The 23,314-nt window shown below is 35.7% G+C and overlaps 1 protein-coding gene across 3 annotated transcripts in view; it reads right to left on the bottom strand.

Moving 5' to 3' along the window:
* The window catches only part of LOC127832683 (nicotinamide phosphoribosyltransferase-like), a 128,398-nt gene extending 108,080 nt beyond the window's left edge, over positions 1–20,318 (bottom strand). For all 3 annotated transcript variants that reach the window (XR_008027060.1, XR_008027059.1, XM_052358316.1), the window contains exons 1-5: positions 20,190–20,318; positions 14,272–14,502; positions 3,873–4,001; positions 2,126–2,284; positions 926–1,056 (exon numbers count right to left, since the gene is read on the bottom strand). Coding sequence is in view for 1 of the 3 variants with exons in the window: in XM_052358316.1 (XP_052214276.1) it covers positions 926–1,056; positions 2,126–2,284; positions 3,873–4,001; positions 14,272–14,502; positions 20,190–20,273 (734 nt within the window). In the remaining 2 variants the exon portion in view is untranslated. The remainder of the gene's footprint in view (positions 1–925; positions 1,057–2,125; positions 2,285–3,872; positions 4,002–14,271; positions 14,503–20,189) is intronic.
* Positions 20,319–23,314: the final 2,996 nt, after the last annotated feature.

Below are 23,314 nucleotides of genomic sequence, written 5' to 3'. Positions count from 1 at the left end.
TTTTTTTCTTTCCAAAACTCAGCCTTAAAATGTTTAAACAAACCATTTGAATTTCATTCACTGGTAAGTATAGTTATGATAAATAGACAGGGGTGTGATTTACGAACCTCCTCAAGGGAGGTAAACGCCCTACCCCCATTACAAGGTTAAACTAAACTCTTCAGTTGCACATAGATCCATCAAATTTAATAACTATTTGTACAATTAGTTTGACATTGAAAGGGAGGAAATTAGCTGAAAGGAGGAAGTATTACATCTCTGATAGATAATTCTTTTACGTTTAAATTAAACTCTACAAGAAATTATCTTGCAGGCCTTCAATTATTTTTTTTCCATCTGTCAATAAGTACATGTTTAAAGGATGTCCAGGGGTCAAAAATGTTTTTTCTTCCCATATAAGGAAAGAATAATGCATGTTAAATATCAATGGTAGTGATCCTTAACTACATTGAATGCAAAGTTAAAAATGGTACTTCTAATTAGCAATGTGGTGATTTCATCAAAATGCATGTAGCTACAAGCTAAGAACTCATGTTCAGCTCCATAAATAGAAAATCTAGTTAATTGACCAAAAACCTATGACTGTGAAATGTGTGCAGTGTCTTTTTTCGTGAAAAGTAAATAAATCAAAAACATAAATAAATCAAGTACATATTTTTCCAAAATGACATTAAACAATCAAATTGAAGGTTTCTAAAAATAACATTATTTTCTATCATAAATCTCAACATTAAGTTAATCTCCCGTTGAGCTGGATAATTGATGCATTGGTGAATATAATATCAAAACACTTTTTTAATTGTCAATTTTGTAATACCAGTAATTGTTAGCAAAAAAACCCCCCGATTTTTCCCAATCCAAAAGGACCTGGCAGCATTCCCAAAAATGTCATTGTGATTAACAAACACTGGTGTATGTCAGGTACCTATGTTCTGCTGCGGGTATAGAGAAGCCTGCAATATTGCAGGCGTAGAACTTCCTGGCTGTCACTATTGCAGCTATGGTGTCGGTACCCATGAAGTTGACCAGGTGGGCACAGCCACCAATACCTGCAGACTTGAAATGGAACCACATGCACAATGTGAATACATGGGCTATTCTTGTAATGTGGGTGAGTACTGATATGAGGAATATGTAATTTTTTTCAAATTATAATTTGCATACAACATATTGCCCCTGAGTGCAAAAATGTACAATGGACATCGAAATTCACTATCACATAGTACCTTTTTCCATCAATAAGGCGATATACAGTAATCTGAAAATAATTTTTTAGAAAAATATGTAATGTTTTTGCAAAGAGACACTTTAGTACTTAAACAATACAGAGACTTTGAAGAAAAAACAAATAAAACCAGGAAAGGTTCTTCTAAAGCAAACACAAATTTCTGAATGTTTGAAATAAGTGATGCCCCTGTGAATTCCTGCAGTTATACAGAGTCGTAGATAAAACCATGCAGAATCATTTGGGAAAATTGACCAACTAAAGCTTACGCTATGTTACAAGGAAAGGCCCTGTATAACATTCACATACAGAAGAAAGCTGTTACAGCCCTGAAATGTTCAACAGTTACCTTCCAATCCAAATGGAATTTGCACCCATAAAATGCAACTTATTTTTAGCAATGGGTATTATATGAATGTCTTTGAATAAGACCACTAGGGATTGTGTTTTTATCCAACATAAAAACTCTGAGCAATATGATTTTGACAAATTTTATTTTTTCTATTTAAGGCGATATAATCAAGTGACCCTAGGATGTAGCCAGTTTAACTCCTTTCGGCTGTATTACAAAATCTTAGTAAATATCACTATACAATGTAACAAAACTTGGCCTTGCAATTTCAGAGGAGAAGATTTTTGCTATTAATGTCTTATGAAACCTTACAGATATGCATTTGGACGCTTTTGTAGCCCCCTTGAAAGTCAAATTCAATTCAAGACCTCTTATTACACTCAAGTTTTAAAGGCTCCATTTCCATCCCTAAGACACTGGTCTGCAACAATTAGCATTAAATCTTGACAGCCTGCCAGTTACACACAGGCTGTTCTGGTTTCATACTGGTAAAGCCATTTACACTTTACATCTGAGCAGGTAAAGGTTAATAAAAGTTGTGTGCTCACCTCCACAGAGGAAGATCCTCGGAAGCCGAAGTCATGGAGCATGAAGGGAAGCTTGTCAAACGTGTCGGCGGTCTTGTCCATGTACTTTGCAATGATCTCCTTCTGATAGCGCGAGTTGGTTGCTACAGTCATTGGATACCACACTTGTACCAACAAAGTCTGAAAGATGACATATGTTTTTTGCAATTATCTCCTGATAGGGTGAGTTGGATGCTCATTAGGTACCACATTTGTACTAACATACCCGGTAGTCTGAAGAATGGTATATTTGCCCTGTGAAACAGTTAAAACCCTAAGATTTTGCAAGAGGCTCTTTTTTTGGCTACATTTTGTACTCGGACACAGTTTAATGAAATTCAATAAACAAAGAATTCATAACAAAAGTTACAATTGTCCCAGAAAACAGCACATGCATGCACTAAAAAATGGTGATTTTATCTTTCATTTTCAAACAAGAATTAAATAACTAGATACATGTTCAGTCTACAATATCAAAGTAATTAGATGGTACAAACTTGAAAAAGTATTAGCTATTGACCCTAGCCTTGTTATGTTAACAAAGCTGCAGCTACCAGAGTGTTTATATCTGCCTTATATAGAGCTTTATCGGGTCAAGAAATCACTCTAACTTCAATATGCTACCCTGGTTACATGTATTTTCCAGCTATCTGCAAGTATTAAAGCTCCCAAACACAGCAATTGAAACCCAGCCCACTTGAATGTCCATTGACTCTATTGAAGGCTGAGATTTAAATGTATTGACAAATGCTTTTAGGCAGTTGTTGCAAAATAAATCCAGTTATTATGATGGTTCAAAAAGTAATGTTAATGCAGTATTCTTAAATTTGATCTTCCAAATTTCTTAGTTGTCAAGCAATGGAAGTGTAGATGTGCAAGACACAATTTTAATGCACAGTGATCAGTTCATAATTAAGTAATGCTACCTTGAAATTAGACATGGGCATGCCTTATATTCCTGTCACACAGTCATTTTTGTGACAAAAACCTAATTGATCCTACAAATCCACAGATCACGGCCACTCAACATGTGTGGGCTTTGGTCATTAATTTATTTCTATGCCCATTCTTCTCCTGCCTCTAAATCAAGTAGGGCTGTTGTATGTGCACTGGTTAACCAGCTTGCCCCAGACAAGTGTAACTAGGCTAACTCAAGGCTTACTTGACTGAAATCATGTTGAAAGTGACAAAAAAAACAAGAGATGTGTTTGTCAGAAACACAATGCCCCCTATTGAGCCGCTTTGAAGCCATATATTTGACCTTTGACCTTGAAGGATGACCCTGACCTTTCACCACTCAAAATGTGCAGCTCCATGAGATAAACATGCATGCCAAAGTTGCTATCTTTAGACAGACAGACAGACTAAAAACATAAAACAAACCGCTAAATAATTTAAGATAGTGACAATTCAGTGTTGCAAGCATCCTAACTGATTTTACCTGAAAATATTGTGTAAGCCAGTGGAATTGCACATTTGTAAAACATTTGTCTTCTTTAACTTATAAAATAGTTTGTGAGCCAATCGCATTACAAATAGTCAAATTGTGGCCACCATTTACCTGAAAATAGTTTGTGAGCCCATGACATTACAAGTTGTCAAATTGTCGCCAGCATTTACAACAAAATAGTTTGTAAGCCAGTGACATTTCAAGTTGTAAAATTGTGGCCAGCATTTACCTGAAATAGTTTGTGAGCCAATGGCATTACAAATTGTGGCCAGCATTTACCTCAAAATAGTTTGTGAGCCAATGGCATTTGGGGTCTGTGTTTTCCACTGTGAAGAGCACATTCTTGTATGGGACCACACTTCCCTCAGGGACAGCCTTGATTCGTAATGGGAGGTGCCCATCGTGCTTCTGAAAATGAGCAGCATATTACACTGTCAGAAATAATTGCTTACTAAAGCCCTGTTCAACTGGCAAATATCAGATAAAATTATGTATACCAGGTATGGTATAGTGCAGTTAAAACAGTTGGTTGTGGTGTTTGTTTGTAAATTGTCTATACATTTATTCCAGGATTGAACAGAACTTATAACAGTTTAAAAATCTTGCAGCAATTTCTAGGAAGACAACACTTTTAAACAGAATGACCTGACATGGTGTGTAAAACACAATAAGAATTGTTGCTAATTACCACTCACATAGCCTTCATTCTCTACAGTGTGAAATGATCTTTATCCACAAATTTTATCTTAACCCATTACCACTTACATGTAGATACTTATTTTCACACATTTGTAGTCCCTCAGAAAGTTTAATTTAATTAAATACCTTTCATACTAGATTCAATTTTTAAAGGGTTCATTTTTAACCCTTAGATACTGATGAGCAGCGAACAGCATATAACCTAAACAGACTGTGAGTCACTCTCAGGCTTTTCTGGTTTTATGCTGTTTGCACGTAGCAATCTTTACATTGCTTCTGAGTGGGAAAGGTTTCAGTTTTACCAGTGTCTGTACACTATGAAGGCACATGACAGCCAGCAAACTTATTTATGATGGGGTCATTGACACTTCTTCACGCTTCTATAACAATATATAACAACCATTGTTGGTTGTATGTCTAAGCGTTTGCAGTAAATTGATCGGATTATACAGCCATGTGCCTCCATTTATCACAAAAAATATATTTATCATACAGCTGCATTGATATCTGCCTGATATAATGTGGATGATATTTTTGTTTATCAGTTAAACAAGAACTTCTTATATCAGTTGATGACAGGAGGTAGGTCGTATTACTCGGAATCAACTATAAAGTATAATCATTTTTAGTAAAATCGAATCAGATACAACAAAACAAACCATTTGATATCAAGATGTAATGTATTTTTAGCACAAAATTCTACACAAACACCAAAATACACGTTTTACAAATATTAAGAATTAGTGCCAATGACGTCATCCTTAACACGTCAAACGACAAAAATCATATTCTTTCCAGCTAAAAATGCAGCTTTTTAAAGATTTTTGTCATTATTTCTTTAAAATCGGGGACGTAGAGGTATTATAAACAGAAAAACAGACTACTGCCTGATCCTTTTGTAATACATGTATATCAGGCACGGCATGAATAAAATAACGGCGAGGCTTATAATTATTTTAAGCCTTGCCTGATATATTACAAAAAGATCAGGCAGTAACCTGCTATTCTCTTTATCCATGACTGGAGTAATTAATGGACAACAAATATCTACTTGTTTCTTAGACCTAAACTGCATACTACTGACCACTCTAGCCAAAAGATAAACTGCATGTAGAAACCATGAGTAGAATTTTTCACCAGTGATAAGGGGCAGTATTCTGATAATTTGTTTGGACTTACACTTTAGCACAATATTGTAGTTAGCATGAAACACATTCTTGACCTGTTAATCATTAGTTGGTTAACTTTTGACTGTTTACAAATGCAGTTCATTGATATGTTATCAATAACTAAGCTTGACGTTGCATACAGTTTTATGTACTTGAGTTCCCCATATAAAGTCTTAATCAGTAGTACCCTTATTTCGTTTGATGAGTTTTCATGATACCAATATTGACCAAACTACGTTAATTTTAATACAAAAGGAAGACCAAAATGCTAAATTTAATAACTATCCAAATACAAACAAGTTCAATAAACACCTTTGAGTGTACTCCAAAGGGTGAAAGGTAAATGACCTAATACCCATACTGGTAAGTCATTTCAGTACAGTGTGTTGTATGAACATGGACAAAGCCACTGGGAATAATTCATTCAATTTTATTTAAAGTGTGTTTTATTCAAGTCCAGCTGTCCTTACACATAGCTGTAAGAAGAAATCAATTACAAATTTTTTGCAACCCAATCTTTATTATCATGAAAATTCCCTCTGTGAGTGCATTTAATAGCCTGCATATAAAATACGCATTCACTTTGATCTGGCATGCAATCCATTGCATGTACAGTACAGATCTTGTACGCTGAATCATTGATTGGAGGATTTAATTAACAAGAGCTAGTTTCAAACATATATGTGAGTACATGATTTTTCCAGGGTATGAAGCCTTATTATCAATGCAGATAGATGATGAAACATACATTTCCATTGTCTGGCATCATGACCTTTTCTTAGTTCATGAATGAAAATGTCGAGAAATGTTAATTTTTTATTTTGTACAACACTCTACATGTATGTATTTCAATGACACAGTCTCCAAAATGCTCATTGAAAGTATGTCAGACCAACAAGATGTGTTTGTGAAACACAATGTCCCCCTATATGACGTTTGACCTTGTAGGATGACCTTGACCCTTCACCACTCAAAATGTGCAGCTCCATGAGATACACATGCATTTCAAATATAAAATTGCTAGCTTCAATATTGCAGAAGTGACATTACATGAGCAATTTTGACCCATATATTTGACCTTGAAGGATGACCTTGACCTTGACCTTTCACCACTACAAATGTGCAGCTCCATGAGATACACATGCATGCCAAATATCAAGTTGCTATCTTCAATATTTCAAAAGTATTCATAAAATTAGCGATTTGGGCCACATATATTTGACCTCTTACCTTGAAGGATGACCATGACTTTGACCTTTCACCACTCAAAATGTGCAGCTCCATGAGATACACATGCATGCCAAATATCAAGTTGCTATCTTCAATATTGCAAAAGTACTCATAAAATGAGCGATTTTGGCCACATATATTTGATATCTGACCTTGAAGGATTACCTTGACCTTGACCCTTCACCACTCAAAATGTGCAGCTCCATAAGATACACATGCATGCCAAATATCAAGTTGCTATCTTGAATATTGAAATACTGCAAAAGTGTACATTAAATGAGCGATTTTGACCCATATATTTGACCTTTGACCTTGAAGGATGACCTTGACCTTTCACCACTCAAAATGTGCAGCTCCATGAGATACAAATGCATGCCAAATATCAAGTTGCTATCTTCAATATTGCAAAAGTTATTGCAAATGTTAAAGTTGGCCCAAACCAACCAACCAACAAACCAACCAACAAACGCAAAAACAATATGTGCCTCACTATTATAGTGGGGGACATAAAAAGCCAGTAGAACGGCATGTGTACATGGAAAATAACAACACCAAAACACTGGCGAGTATGGTTGAAAAAAACTCTGGCTCACAAAGTTTACCTGTATTTTTTTCATATATACCACTTATGTGTATTTATACAGTTTTATTGGGACTAAGTAAAGCAGGATAACCATCACATGTAATTCACCTCAGTTAGTTGTGGAAAGTGCACCCAAATGCCTCTAAAGAAAGCCCATTCCTATGTAGACCTTATAACAAATGTCTTTTGACACCCTGCATAGGAATCTGGTCTACTGCATCCGTGTATTGCCTCATAAACAAACAAGTAAGTAGGACAGTTGTAGAAAGGGAGTCCCACATGTGACCCCAGGCTTGTGAGGCAAGTGCTTGAGTAACCAGTTAAATGCAGTCCAGGCCAGTAGTGAATAAGATATTACCAGACGCTTTGGAAATAGCGAAGAGAAAAAGAAGTAAATTTTGCATTGAAACTAGTAGAAAATACATGTGTCATTTAGTATTAAAAATCAGGTTTATTTTATTTGGCACAATTTTTATCCCAGACAAAACAGCAGTCCCAAAAGCAGGTAAATGTTTTCAGAGTTAAAACAGGATCTACATACATGTAAGTTTAATCAAAGTAGCTTAACTCTTTCCCCCTCAGAAGCACAGTGACAATGGCTTTGTGCAACCAGCATAAAACCAAAACAGCCTGCGAGTAACTTGCAGTCTGTTCAGGTTTTATGCTGTTTGCTGCTCATCAGTATCTAAGGGTTGAAAATGAACCCTTTAAAAATGGAATCTAGAATGAGGTTTGGAAATGAAGCCTTTAAAATGTAAATCTAGTAAGAAAGGTCTTAAATAAAATTTAACTTTCTGAAGGACTACAAATGCATCAAAATATGTATCTAAGTGGTAAAGAATTATGGACAGATGGTCTGATGGGGATTAACCTAAACATAATAAGACAAATCCAAACAGTATTGAGAATATAACATACATGCTGCAGTCATTGCAGGCGTTCTTGACAGAAGGATTGATTTATACAAATGACATTCAAATTCACACTTTACAACAACTAGCAATGGATATTTCAACAGTCTTTCACAGCACTGTATGGAATCAATAAGCAATCAATAAGAAGCAATATAGTTCAAAAGAAACATTTCCTATAATTGAAGATTGCATGTGGGCATCGGTCAGTGTAGGATGTCCACTTTCCCATTATCTTGGCCTGACAATGCTTGAAAATCTACCTGGGACAGTTTCTTCAGTAAAAGTGTCAATGTATTAGGAAACGGCAGGGTCGATATTAAGCTCTTAAGCAATATAAGATTTGTGCAACAATTGAAACATACATGCAATACAGTAGTTAACCTTTCATACAAGGTGCTCCCATTTAAATCTCATAATTTATCATCAATCAATAACAAATGCTGTAAAAGAAATCTATAAGACTTTGATTAATTATATTGGATATTGGATCGGCTATTTATGGCCAGATTGAATATGAAGCTATGTTTAGAAATGCAGGCTATTAATACCATTACTTGTTAGAGATATTGAATCTGTTATAAACAGATATGTGTAAAGATTAGTCCATAGAAAAGTTTTTATTTATTTTAAGTAAAAAGATTATGTGGGGGGACTAGTCTTCAATAGGTTTATACAAATGTACTTAAGAAAACCAGTTTCATTATTGGAGGAGCTCGGATATTGAATGATTAAATTTCTTTTTACATTGATGGTCTAAGCTTAACATTCAACAAGTTTTCAATGTTTTTATAGAAAGATAAGAAAATTGTCAAATAATATTTTCTGGATTAATACCCCCAAAATACTGAAAATGTTTTCAAGAACACATTGTGTACAATGCCCAAAATTTCCTACCCAAGCAAGCAAATAATATCAAAATACTTCTTACTTATGCTAGAAAACATTCTCAGAAGAATATTTCTGCTATAAATCTAGAAAACATTCCATGTGCAATATTCTACTGTAAAGCCGCCCAGTACAAATTCTCTGTAAATATTTATATTAATTAGCCAGAAAAACATCAGCTTACAATATTTTTAGCTTAAGCTAGGAAACATATGTACAATATTTCTACAATAAATGATACATTTGGTTCTAGCTACCATGCAGTCAATGATCAACTAGCTCTGCAATATATTGACCTGGTATCACAACATACTTGAGTCAATTGTCTGACTCAACTTTGAGTTTGACCATAATGCTCAATCTGGTGTTCATAAAAGCTTTTTTAAAGTTTTGAGTCGATCTGACTCAACCCAGACATTGGGGAGGAATATATATATGCATATTTTTATAGCTGAGATTTGAGATTGTTCGTAAGATGACAGACATTCTCATTTCATGTTCATAATACTGGGCCAATATCATATAAACCAATTCAACTTATGTTACAAGTGTTCTGCGGTCAGGGACATATGCCACCCAAACGTGACCTTGACCGTTGACTTAGTGACCTGAAAATCAATAGGGGTCATCTGCCAGTCATGATCAATGTACCTATGAAGTTTGATGATCCTAGGCCTAAGCATTCTTGAGTTATCATCCGGAAACCATTTGGTGGACGGACTGACCAATCGACGGATGGACCGACATGTGCAAAACAATATGCCCCCTCTTCTTCGAAGGGGGGGAATAACAATAAACCTAATATCTGTTTAGTACTGTAGATAAACGTTGTGTACATTTTTTCCTACTTATTAAAGCAAAACAACTTTGGTACAATGACTTAATTATAAACAATAATTCATGTTACTACCTGTAAAATTAACATTATGTGTGATAGTTTTGCATTAAGGCAAGCTGTATTATAATTCAAGCCAAAATGACTAGCCAAGTACTAGAGACCCTATCAAGATTATAAGATAAACATTTGTACAAACTATAAAACTAGACAAAGTATGTTCAAAATAATCTATATATATTTATGTGTTTCTAAACCCTTCAAATGGAATTAAACAAGAAACCTTCGGAGACGGGTGTTGCTCCCCAAAGGTTTTTTTTGTCACAATATTGCACTATATATTCAGATAAAAATAAACGTCTTGAGGGGCATAACTTTGGACAAAATAATACGATGGATGGTTTAGCAACTTAAAAATTTCAAAAGGCCATTTCATAACTCTCTAAATAAATCATCTAACCAGAACCCACAAATAACATGCACATCTCCTCAAGGTAGTTAAGCTTCCCATAAAGCTCCATTGAATTCCAGTCAGGAGTTGGGGAGAAATAGCCCCGGACAAGAATTGCACTATATGTACAGTATATCGAAAATTCAAAGGGCCAAAACTCTGTGAAAAATCATCCGACCAGAACCGGCTGATAATATGCACATCTCCTCTTGGTAGTGAAGCTTCCCATAAAGTTTAATTGAATTCCGGTCATTAATTGCTGAGAAATAGCCCGAACAAAAATTGTGCACCGACGGACTGACACACGCACAGACAGACGAAGCGGCGACTATCATAAAAAGAATAAGTCCAACAAATACTTGAAAAACCAATTTACAATGAAAATCAAAGTTCTTATCCTGTTTGAGGTATTACAATGACTGCATTCAAAGTGTTTCACAGAACACTTGAAAACCATTATGAAACTAGAAATGGCGCGGCAGAGGCCCACACCGCATGTTTGACCCAGGGGCGCCCCATGGATGGTAATGGGTCCATGCATAGTTGAGATTAACCGTATTGTCATAAGAGAAGTTCAGTATCAATTAGAAGTGAATCGGTGTAGAAATGAAGAAATTATAGTAAAAGACAATTTTGGGTGGATGTGGCCTATTATGGGCGGGGCGCCCCAGGGTTGGTAAAGGGGCCATACATAGTTGAGATTGACCTTATTTTCATAAGAGAAGTTCAGTATCAATTTGAAGTAAATCGGTGTAGAAAATAAAGAAATTATAGTAAAAGGCGATTTTGGGTGGGCGTGGCCTATGTTGGTGTGGCCTATTATGGGCGGGGCACCCCAGGGTTGGTGATGGGGCCATACATAGTTGAGATTGACCGTATTGTCATAAGAGAAGTTCAGTATCAATTAGAAGTGAATCGGTGTAGAAATAAAGAAATTATAGTAAAAGACAATTTTGGGTGGGTGTGGCCTATTATGGGCTGGGCGCCCTAGGGTTGGTAATGGGGCCTTACATAGTTGAGATTGACTGTATTGTCATTAGAGATGTTCAGTATCAATTTGAAGTAAATCGGTGTAGAAATGAAGAAATTATTGTAAAAGGCAATTTTGGGTGGGCGTTGACTATGTGGAGGGGCGCTCCAGGGTTGGTAATGGCGCCATGCATAGTTGAGAGTGACCGCATTGTCATAAAAGAGGTTCAGTATCAATTTGAAGTGAATCGGTGTAGAAATGAAGAAATTATAGTAAAAGGCAATTTTGGGTGGGCGTGGCCTAAGTGGGCCTGGCGCCCCAGGGTTGGTAAAGGCGTCATGCATAGCTGAGATTGACCGTATTGTCATAAGAGAGGTTCAGTATCAATTTGAAGTGAATCGGTGTAGAAATGAAGAAATTATAGTAAAAGGCAATTTTGGGTGGGCATGGCCTATGTTTGCGGGGTGCCCTGGGGTTGGTAATGGGGCCATGCATAGCGGAAATTGACCGTATTGTCATATGAGAGGTTCAGTCTCAATTTGAAGTGAATTGGTGTGGAAATGAAGAAATTATAGTAAAAGGCAATTTTGGGTGGGCGTGGCCTATGTGGCCGGGACGCCCCAGGGTTGGTAATGGGGCCATGCATAGTTGAGATTGACCTTAGTGTCATAAGAGAGGCTCAGTATCAATTTGAAGTAAATCGGTGCAGAAATGAAGAAGTTCATCTAAAATAACATAAAAAAATGAGTGAAAATCTCTGACCTGGCCCCGCCCCAACCCCCATAACTTTTGACCCAGGGGTCTGATCAAAATTCTGTCACTGTCACCGTCGCACATATGCTCATAGCTACCATGTATGTAAGTTTCAAGGTTCTAGTGCTAATAGTGTAGGAGGAGCAGGTGGCCAGGACGGACGGACAGACGCACATCAATACAATATCCCCACTTTTTCTCCGAAAAACGTGGGGATAACAAACATAACACATCACATAGCATTATTCAATATGTCTATATGTTCTAAACAATTAGTCATGATCTAAGAATGTTATCAACAGCAAAAGACCTTTAAACTGCGCCCTTGTTTTTTTTATAGTCAAATTCAGATAAGCTAATCTTGCTAATCAATATGTGGGCAACTTATCGACCTAATTCAGGAAGTTATTGTGATTTGATAATACAATGTATATGATTTATCATTGTTATAAAAAATCTATTATGATATTGTGCTATCCAATGAGGTTTTTAACTAGTTACCTTGTCTTAAATACATAAATTAACTACCCTGTAAGAACATGAAGAGATGCTAAAAAAATTAAGTATGTTTGACAGTGTTGAGTGATGAATTGTTATTACTCGCAATTACTAAAGAAGCACGAAAGAATAATTCTGCATACAATCATTTAAAGATCTATATCAAACAGAATACATAATTTATTTGATGCATCTGCAGATAAAAAAATCGTGTCTGTCTCCTAAAAAACTCTCAATATTCCTCAACATTCCTCAAAATAAGCACAAGCCAGCAAGCCCCAAGTATGTATTCACCAAACAATTCTTAGTACAGAAGAGAGACATAGTATAAGCCTCGAGCTTCCTTCTCAATTCTGTCCAATTGTATTTTACAGCCTTTATGTAAAGCAATACTGCAATTCTACCTGCCTAGCATATTGCTCAAATATAATATGTATGTTTGTATTGTATTGCTTATATGTACTTTCAATGAACTAAAGTCTAAATAAATAGCGTTTAAACCAAACAATTCTTAGACATACGACAAAAAATAAAGATCAGTCTTAAAATTGCAATATTGACATAATATAAAACATTGCAAATACACCTCTTTCAACTTCAGTGTTCATGCTTAACGCTTTGTGAATGACATAATCACTAGTTGTACATGTAGTATGTAAATATTTAAATGCTGGACATATTTTTCTTGGTTCTAAGGTTATTCTTCATTATTAAGTATAGCTTGGTGCATTTGTTAACTTTTAACTTGGCATGCTCAGAATCTCTGTTTCATAAAGGCTGGATTAAAATAACATTTTCTTTGCCTAAAGCTGGGTTCCCACTGCCAATCAGATCAACTCGATCAAGCCCGACCAAGCGGTCAGGTATTGGTCTGGTTCAGTCTGCATGAGCGGTCGGGGGTGGTTGGGTAGGTCGGCATTCGTCGGGCTTCCTACCCTGATATTTTTTGACATGTCAAAAAATATCGAGAAGCGGTCGAGTAGGAAAAGGATCGAGAAGCGCTCGGGAAGTGGTCGTGTATAAGTCGAGTAGAAGATCGAGTTGATCGTGAAGCAATCATGTGGCGATCAGATTGACATCTTTTACACGATCTGTACCCGATCCGCTCGACCTCTACCCGAGTTATTTTAGATCGCAACACGATCCACTCGACCTCTATTCGATTTGATGTACAGATTTACTAGACTGCTACCCGACGGCTACTCGACCGTACTCGATCACTTCCCTTTTTGCTATTCGACCATACACGAGCTCTGTACCCGATCCACTCGACCTCTACCCGAGTTATTTAAGATCGCTTTGTACGACTGTAGTATGACCATCACGATTGAGCTGATGTCCACTTGGTCGAGCTGAGATCGTATAGGGCTCGTGTATAGGTCAAGATGATCGAGCGGAAATCGGAAAGATGGTTGAGTGGACGTCGTGAATGAGTTGTGTGGGGGTCGTGTGTTATCGACAAGAGGTCGAGAAGAAGTCGTGTATACCCTGTTTAGTCGAGCGTGGTCGGGTTTGGTCGGGAAATTTCGGTGATCAGGATGATCGAGTTGATCGGATCGGAAGTGGGAACCCACCTTAAACTAATTTACAGAATAAAACAATTATTTTAGACTTGCTGAGTCAAACTGCTAATTAGGATGACCACTTTGACATGACCACATTTATTAACAATGTACATGTACATTTCATACCTCCAAAATGTAATTCCATCCCTCTGTGTTGAAATGATCATGCCCAAAATGCAGTTCATACAGTTCCCGGGCTTCTTCTATCTTCTCCTTGGTAACCACTTTACCACAAAGCCATCGCTTTAAAATGTATTGCAATCCAAAGAACACTGTGGACGGAAACTTGCCCCCTCGACTTTCGAAGTAGGAGTACACATTTGTTGTGTTTGGAGGATATTGCAAATGATGTGTTACCTGTAATATTCACAATTGACAAAATAACAAATAAACAGCACTTGTAAATTTGGAGATAAAACATTTACTAGCTACTAGAGAACACTATGCTGACATACTGCTTCCGTAATTCCACGAATATAATACGCACTTTTTTACCTGCCGAATTTTTCTTCAAGTAGGGGGTGCGTATTATATACGAGTTGAAATCAGATCAAAATTTTTCCTGAGAAAATTGTCAACTTAATCGTTGTTATTCGCTGCGTGGCAGACATTTTGAACTGCACCATGACATCAAAGGGGGGCAACAAGGCTCCAATGTCGTTCGCCATTTGAGCCATTTGCAAACATATTGAGAATTTGGCTCAATAAAAATCTTATTTGCGAAATGCGAAAATCTAGTAAAATTTCGTTGATAACATCCGCCATTTATATCGGACTGGTTTTCTATATTTGTCTCTTTGTTTCAATGAAAGTGTTCGCAATTCGAACAGTAAACGAAACCCGGTCTGTACCCAATTATGAGACATCGCTTGACCTTATTGTTATTGAAGTGCACATGGAAGATGGCTAATCAACATTGAGCTCGCTTACACATGAAATGAAGTTGTCAAATGAAATTTGAGAACATGTGGAGCTATCGGATAATATTGGGTCATTCATGCCCAGACACTGTATACATTGAATACACAGGTAATATCGTCGTCTGCTTACAAAATAGTGATCGGACGCTTAGTTGTATAAAGAGATTAGCAAATGAAAAAAAACAACGTGACAATACTTGTAAATAAATATTTTTAAAGTGACCACTTTTTATCTTTCTACAGAATATTTACCATATCTGAAGTAAAGAGTGGTAATTAAATAATTAGTTTGTTGACGCTAATATTAATTAATTTGATTTTTACTCCCAAACTATCCGTAATGACAGTGGCGTATTTTAATTAAAGGGATAAGAGAAGAACACGAGCGGTTTAATTGTATTTAAAGTTTAATTCAAGTATTGAGTTTGTTACACTTCTGAAAGTACACTTCATCTAGACTACTATTAAAACGGAAGTAACCACTTTGTCCACTTATTATTTTATTATTATTATAATTATTATCATCCTGAATATTGTCAAATGGAATTAAATGTTAAAAAACAACAACAGCGTCTATGTTTCTTTCTTTTGCAATTATGACTGCTTGACCAGGGTGTCAGCAGGTGGCCAGTGTGTTATAAGTAACAATCAACGGTAATATAAACAATAGTCAGAGATATTTATTATGCAACTGTCATGACAACAGCACGATAACACATGGCGATCAATATACCGGGGTGTTACTGTTAAACAGATGGTTGATAACACCAAAGTGATTTGCTATTTTCACAACCCAAAAATAAATTGACACAGTTTTTCGGAAATGGCCGATTTGGGACACTGATTTTTTTACTGCGTATTTTACTCAGATTTTCAATTTTTCACAATAAATTTTGACCAAACTAGAGGGTGCGTATTATACATGAGGGCGTATTATATTCGCGGATTTACGGTAATTATACATTTTCTGTTTTGAAAAAAATAATAATAAACGGCATTTTTTACTTTGGCGATAAAACATAGACTAACTTATACATTACACTATACTGTCTCACTGCTAATGTTAGAGCAGCAGAATGGACTTCAGACAATGTTTGTTTAGTTGTTTTTTTTAATAATCAAGGCATCATTAGCATCATTAATGCTAAAAAGTCTTATGTTTTTCTTATTCTAATAATTGTTAAACAGTAAACTTTCTTATACCATTTATAACAATCTCTTAGACTAGTCCTCTTTATTTAAGCATGATTGCATAAAAAGCCTAAGGCTTATTTGAAACACTCTTGAGTCTGTTTCCTGGGACTAGAACCAGTACTTGCAGGTGTCTGGACTAGAACCAGTACTTGCAGGTGTCTGGACTAGAACCAGTACTTGCAGGTGTCTGGACTAGAACCAGTACTTGCAGGTGTCTCTGGGGAGATCTAAAGACCGCTCCCACAGTGGGGTTTGAACCCGTGACATCCTGGCCACTACGACACGGCGACCTTTTGACAATCTCTCAGATCAGAAACTATCAACTTAAATGAAATGATTTCTTTCTAAGAGAACTTGGCTTCTGCTAAAAAGAAAACAAAGTATGCTTGAGCAAAGAAACGAAAAGCATGTGTTTAACAGTTGATTACAAGGTACATTTACCTCACTGTTTCAAATTATCTGGTAATAAAACAGTAAAGGGAATACACAATTGTCAAATGTATTTTATACACAAACTATTTCTTAAGGTTACTTTTATTTGATATGTACATAATTTTAATGACAGTTTATAACAACTATTTGTCTAAATATAAAAATACAAATTGAAGCTAAATTCTGAAAGTGAAAAACTATTAATAAAAGAAAATTCGAAGAGAAAATATTTGTTTTTATCATTGAGCCATGTTATCATCGTTCTAAAAAAAAACTTAAGTTATGCCCCTTTTTCAACTTAAACATTCTAAGACTTTATGATTATTTAAAAATTCATTTGTCAAATAACACACTTTTAACTATAAGGTTCACTGATTTTATATTTAGTATGAAGAATTGCATAATAGTATTTTACAAATTGTTACTTTATGGCCATGATGTAAACACTGGCCAAGCCCTGTGTAAAGTTATACAGACTTATACAGCTTAATATCTTCATACGCATTAAGGTCCCCTACAAAATTTGTTCTTTTGACAAAAGAGCTCTCTGCCCTTTTTATAACCTAGCTCCCATAATGGCAGGAGCTATAAACAAATGTGTTTGTGGAGAAAATTACTTCCAAATTTCTCAGGTGTCAAGCAATGGAAGTGTAGATGTGCAAGACACAATTTATAAGTTAGTAATGCTCCCTTGAAATTAGCCATTGGCATGGCTGATTTTCCTGTCACACAGTAATGTTTGTGACAAAAAACATAATTGATCCTGAAACAAAAGTGATTTAACTTAAAAAATATTTATGTAAACAAAGCATACATAATTATGGTTTACGAAAGAAAACTTGCAAATTCATGTTTCAGTGAATAATTAATTGGTTTGACCTGGTGACCCATATTTTGAGTTGACCCCCTTACCAAACATCAAACTTTGCTTACACAAATAAATATTATGACCAAGATTCATAAAATCTGAAACAAAATTGTGACCTCTAGAGTGTTTACAAGGATTTTGTATGATACAATGAAAATTTGGACAATCTAAAGGCAATAATTATGGCATAATTTATGTGATATATATATAAAAACAATCTTTTCACCAAGTTTCATGATGATTGGGCAAAAAATGTGACTTCTAGAGTGTTCACAAGCTTTTTTTACTATATAAATATGAGAAAACTGCCCCCCCCCCCCCCCCTGGCAGCCATGTTATTCAACTGACCAGAACCATTTTCAAACTCAACTCTCATATCAAGGAAACAAAAGTTCTGACCAAATTTCATGAAAATTGGACCAAAAATGTGACTTCTAGAGTGTTCACATGTTTTCATTATATACATATAGAGAAAAAAGGCCCCGCCCACTGGCGACCATGTTTTTTCACCCATGTGGACCATTTTCGAACTCGTCAGAGATATCAATAAACCAATGTTTTGACCAACTTTCATGATGATTAGGCAAAAATTGTGACTTCTAGAGTGTTTACAAGGTTTCTCTATAGCCAAATAAGGAAAACTGCCCCGCCCGATGGCGTCCATGTTTTTCAACGGACGGGAACCACTTTTGAACTTAACCAACATATCATTAAAACAAAGATTTTGACAAAGTTACATGAAGATTGGGCATGAAATGTGACTTCTACAGTGTTTACAAATTTTTTCTTTTTTTTGACCTAGTGACCTAGTTTTTGACCCGGCACGACCCAGTTTCAAACTCGACCGAGATTTCATTCGGACAAAGCTTCTGACCAAGTTTCATGAAGATCGGACAATAAATGTGGCCTCTAGAGTGTTTACGAACAAATGTGGACAGACAACGGACGGACAGACAACAGACAAAGACCGGTCACAAAAGCTCACCTGAGCAATCAGGTGAGCTAAAATAACACAGGTAAGCTTGTCTGAATATCTGGCAGGCCTTTTTCTGTCTATTATGGGAAAAAGTACCTAGCAAAATTGGGAATTTTCGAGAAGCGAAATCTTCCAAATTGGGAATAATTTTCATCGACAAAAGCATTATTTGGGCAGGGAGTTTTCCAGTCATTTTGGATAAAATTTATATAAATTATGGTTACATATTTTGTAGGTTGTTTACAAAATAAAATTGAGATATAGAGTCTAATAATCATAAGTCATTAGACACTTCTTTCTAAAAAAAATAAAAAAATTGGCATTGGTAATGGGGTCGACTATCGGACCCGTGAGATAGGCAGAAAAAGGCATGTCTTGTCTGATTATAAGGGACTTATCAGATCAATTATATATATATTATCATATTACTACAAAAATATATATGATAAAGGACATATATTATCTTTATGAAAGCTATAACTTTAACATTTATATGTATGAAGTTCATTCATGTATTTAAAGAAAAACATTTATCATAAAGAACTTAGAGCTGACAAACATCTAAAGGAGCTTCCAGCATATAAAGGTAAATAATAGTATTGTTGATGTGAAAATGAAAGTAAAGTTTCTCCCTTGATGTTAATGTCTATCACACAGCAGATTAGTGTTAGACTTTACATAAAACCTTTTTATTCTTGTCCTTAAGGATTTATATGGTAACATTCAATCTTCCATTTTTCAATTTAATGAAATATGTTTAATATAAACGCATGCTAAAAAGAAAATGAACAGTTTTTAATGTATTTAACTGCTACCACAGTTCAACGTGTAATACTCACTTGATAAATGTAAAAGTGTTAATATCTTGATAACAAAGCATTTATATCATATTATGCAAATGTAAATACCTACTGTAAAGTGCAATTGTTTGAAGAGGTAGCTAGCTAGGGTAAAATAATAGTAGTGTTGGGTGTAATTTGTGTTCTAGTACACAAGTGGGCTTGTATATCTATGGACATAGAACAGTTTAGATGGTGTGTTTTTTTATTCAGTAATTCATCGCTGTGAATGGTGTATAATTTATTTATCAGACACATTACATTCAAGAACACACTGGATTTTGCTTATTTAGTTATTATCAAAACAACAACAACAATTTAATGTCATGACTGGTCCAGTTTTTCAGTTGGTCCTATTTAATCACTGTTCTTTTTAAAATATACATTTAAAGATAATTAATTCATGCATATATCATAATATAAAGTATTTACATATTATTGAGTAACATTTAATTTGAAACAAAAAGTAGATTCTAAAGTCAGCATAATTTTCTGAAAATGATACAGAAAGCCTTTTGACAAAATAATACGAGAGGCAACACACACATAATGAATCAACTTATAACATGTTTGTCTGTTGTTGATTGTTTATTTTCAAACAAACGTGTTTTATTTTTGCTTCAATCAAATTGTCTTTCCTTAAATTATAACTAAATAACTAAATATTAAATATCGCGAAATAATGTAACTTTACAGATAAGTTAGACCGTTTTCGATAAAAAATTGTTTTCACGAGCAAATTTACGAATTAAATATTTTCAGAATAGTTTATTGTTTCAAATTATTCTCATAAACAATTAGAAGTCATCACAAACCTTGTAAGAATCAGTTACAAGTAACACATTATCTCCTCCGGCTGCTGTGGTCGCCATTTTGGACGCGAAAACGAAAGTGCCCATGACGTTGTAGCAACGGGAGCGAATCGGGGGCGTCTCAAAACGTGCAATAGATCACCTAGTCTTATTTATAAGACGCGCCAAAAATTTAGAGATACTTTTTATATGAGCTAAATTCTTTGGCTACAAATATTACCAATATAAAAATTAGCTTAATATTTGAGAGCGTCAACAAGTTACCTGCATAATTCATTACCGGTATCCTCGCTATACTGACCATCGGACCATGTAATTTTCGATAGCGTTCAATGTATACATGCTAACATTAGTGCACAAATATATATTATCAAGTTGGCAACAAAAATAAGTTCACAAAATACCAACTGTTGAGTTTGTGTTTTTTTTAAAGTCAGATAGGCCGTGGATAGAACTTGATCATAATTAGTGAAAACTTCACTCTTTATGATCAAAGACTTATAAAATACGGTATTATATAGAGGATATTTGTTGAATTCGGTGGATTATCGAGTCTAATTCACGAGTGATCATATAAAATAATATTTTCACGAGTGGCGCAGCCATGAGTGAAAATATATATTTTTATGATCACGAGTGAATTAAAATCGATATTCCACCGAATCCAACAAATTTTCGTTTTATTTTATGCTTTTTTCATCGTTTCTATATACATTGTTTAGTATAAGTTAAGCATTTCGCTGGGATTATGACGTCATTTCGTAAAAAAATGACGTCATTTCACAGTAAACAGTGAACATTATCGATAATTTTCACTGATAATTTTTACTGTTTGAAACAGTGAAATAATCAGTTTTAATTCACTGATATTTCTCTATTAACGACCGGAAAGCATAAAATAAACGTCTTTGTTTATGATTAATTTAAACAGTTATTAAAAGAAATTGATCTAAACGTTCGGAAAACTGGAGCGTTGTGGAGTCGCAGCGCGGATGTCGCGCGGTCGCAGTAGATTTGTAAAATAAAAACAACATATTTTTGGTTCTTCGCTAGCATTATTTCAACATATTAATTTAGCGAACATATGAATGACTTAGCGCGACACGCAAAAATCAAAAAAAAATATTTCACATTTTCATGTCAAAGTGTCGTACTCTAAGTATCCTGAATCTAAAAAATATCTTTTTTAAGATATTCGGCGTAGATCTATATCATGACTATGAAATACATGTATCTACTTCTAAATTTTACGTGTTTAACTGATTAAATTGAAAACAACGGCTGTGTTCTTTTTTACTTACTTGTCGCATATCGACCGCATGAAATGCTTGTAATGAAGTGCACGTATATTTAACTACATAATAATCTTCGAAGATATGAAAATTACAACGTGAGATCACACCATATGCGTCCTCACATGTCTTATTATGAAGTTATTTCTTAGTCATCGAAATTGAAGACACACGGTGTTATTTTTTTGCTGCAGCAAAACTGACAAATGACGGGACCCTATTCTGGCTTGCAGGAAAGATTTTCAAACGGACTGACCGCGTACGTCACACCAGGGACATATGTTTGTAGATCTATATGTCTCTGGTTACAAGTGTGATATCAAACGATTTCACTTCTATAATGGTTGTGTCTCACAATATAAGACAAACGACCTTAGTCGTTAGGTTTTCAGTCATTGCTTTCTCTAAAATTCTTGTTATTTAAATTTCTTGTAAGCAATACTTTGATATCAACATAAGGCGTTTATAGATACATTCCGTCCGCCCTTGACTATTTACTGACCCAGCACTGACCACGTAAGTCTTGGGGAATTGGGGACGGAACTTACCGGTAATGCGTTATCGTAACTGGGCCAAAATGTTAATCTATGTTTCGTATTAAAACGACAGAGGATTGTCCGCCCTTTCCTACACTTGACAGTGTTATATCTTATACAACAAAGACGCGGTGATGTTGCTTATGTACGGAATCCGGATAGTGCAATCTATAATCTCGCCCTTCTTTCATCAAGGTCGACACACGACACACGAAGCGATACACAATATTTTGCACGACAGTCGCGGCAACGCACGATATTTTGCGCAACAGTCGCGGCGACGCATGATATTTTGCGCGACAGTCGCGGCAACGCACGATTTATTTCACACGAATTAGGCGACAGGCGATATTATTACAACGATATTTTAACAGTATTAATATTGCGCGTCGCCGCGACTGTCGCGCAAAATATCGAGTATCGCTTCGTGCGTCGTGTATCGCGGTCTGAGACCGCGATACACGAGATTCGGATAGTATGGGCGATTTTTTAATTAATAAAATATAGTACGTCGCCGCGACTGTCGCACAAAATTATTTGAACGCGAGACACGACACACCAAGCCATACACGATATTTTGCGCGACAGTCACGGCGACGCCCAATATATATTTAACACGATATATCGCCTTTTGGACTACCTATACAGGGGCGATATATGGTGCTACAAATATCGTGCGTCGCTGTGACTGTCATGCAAAATATCGTGCGTCGCCGCGACTGTCGCATAAAATATCGTGCATCGCCGCAACTGTCACGCAAAATATCGTGTATAGCTTCGTGTGTCAACCCTGATGAAAGAAGGGCAAGATTATATGCACTATCCGGATTCCGTACTTATGCACCAGTGGATTATACTCAAATCAGCAAATCTAATGAATGGAGTGTTTTCATTCGAGACTTCTGGCTTTTTAAAGGTCATCTTAGGTGAAAAGCTGGGTTTAACAGCTACGCCGAAGGTCTATCTGGGCGGTGTTGCCCCTCCTCGCTGCAGCACTTTGGCTACTTAGACTTGAACATTTTAAATCTCAGTCTGTTGGGTTTAATTTAACTTAACTTAAAATGCTGGTACGACCTTTGCTGACATCCAGGGCAATACATAACAGTTGATCATGCAAATAGAGGCAGTTTTCATATATTTTGATTCACGCAAGGGCCAATTAAATTTGTGTATGTTCTTTTTCAGTAAAGCAAGGACCTGTAAATACCTTGTTATCCCTCGCCATCGGCGGAGGGATATTGTATTGGCATAGCCCGTCCGTCCGTCTTTCCGTCCGTCCGGAGCTATATCTTGGAAGTGC

Source organism: Dreissena polymorpha, chromosome 5, assembly GCF_020536995.1.
Source record: "Dreissena polymorpha isolate Duluth1 chromosome 5, UMN_Dpol_1.0, whole genome shotgun sequence".
Classification (NCBI taxonomy): Eukaryota; Metazoa; Mollusca; class Bivalvia; order Myida; family Dreissenidae; genus Dreissena; species Dreissena polymorpha.
Note: the sequence above shows the minus strand (reverse complement) of the source record. Positions and strands in the feature narration are given on the sequence as shown.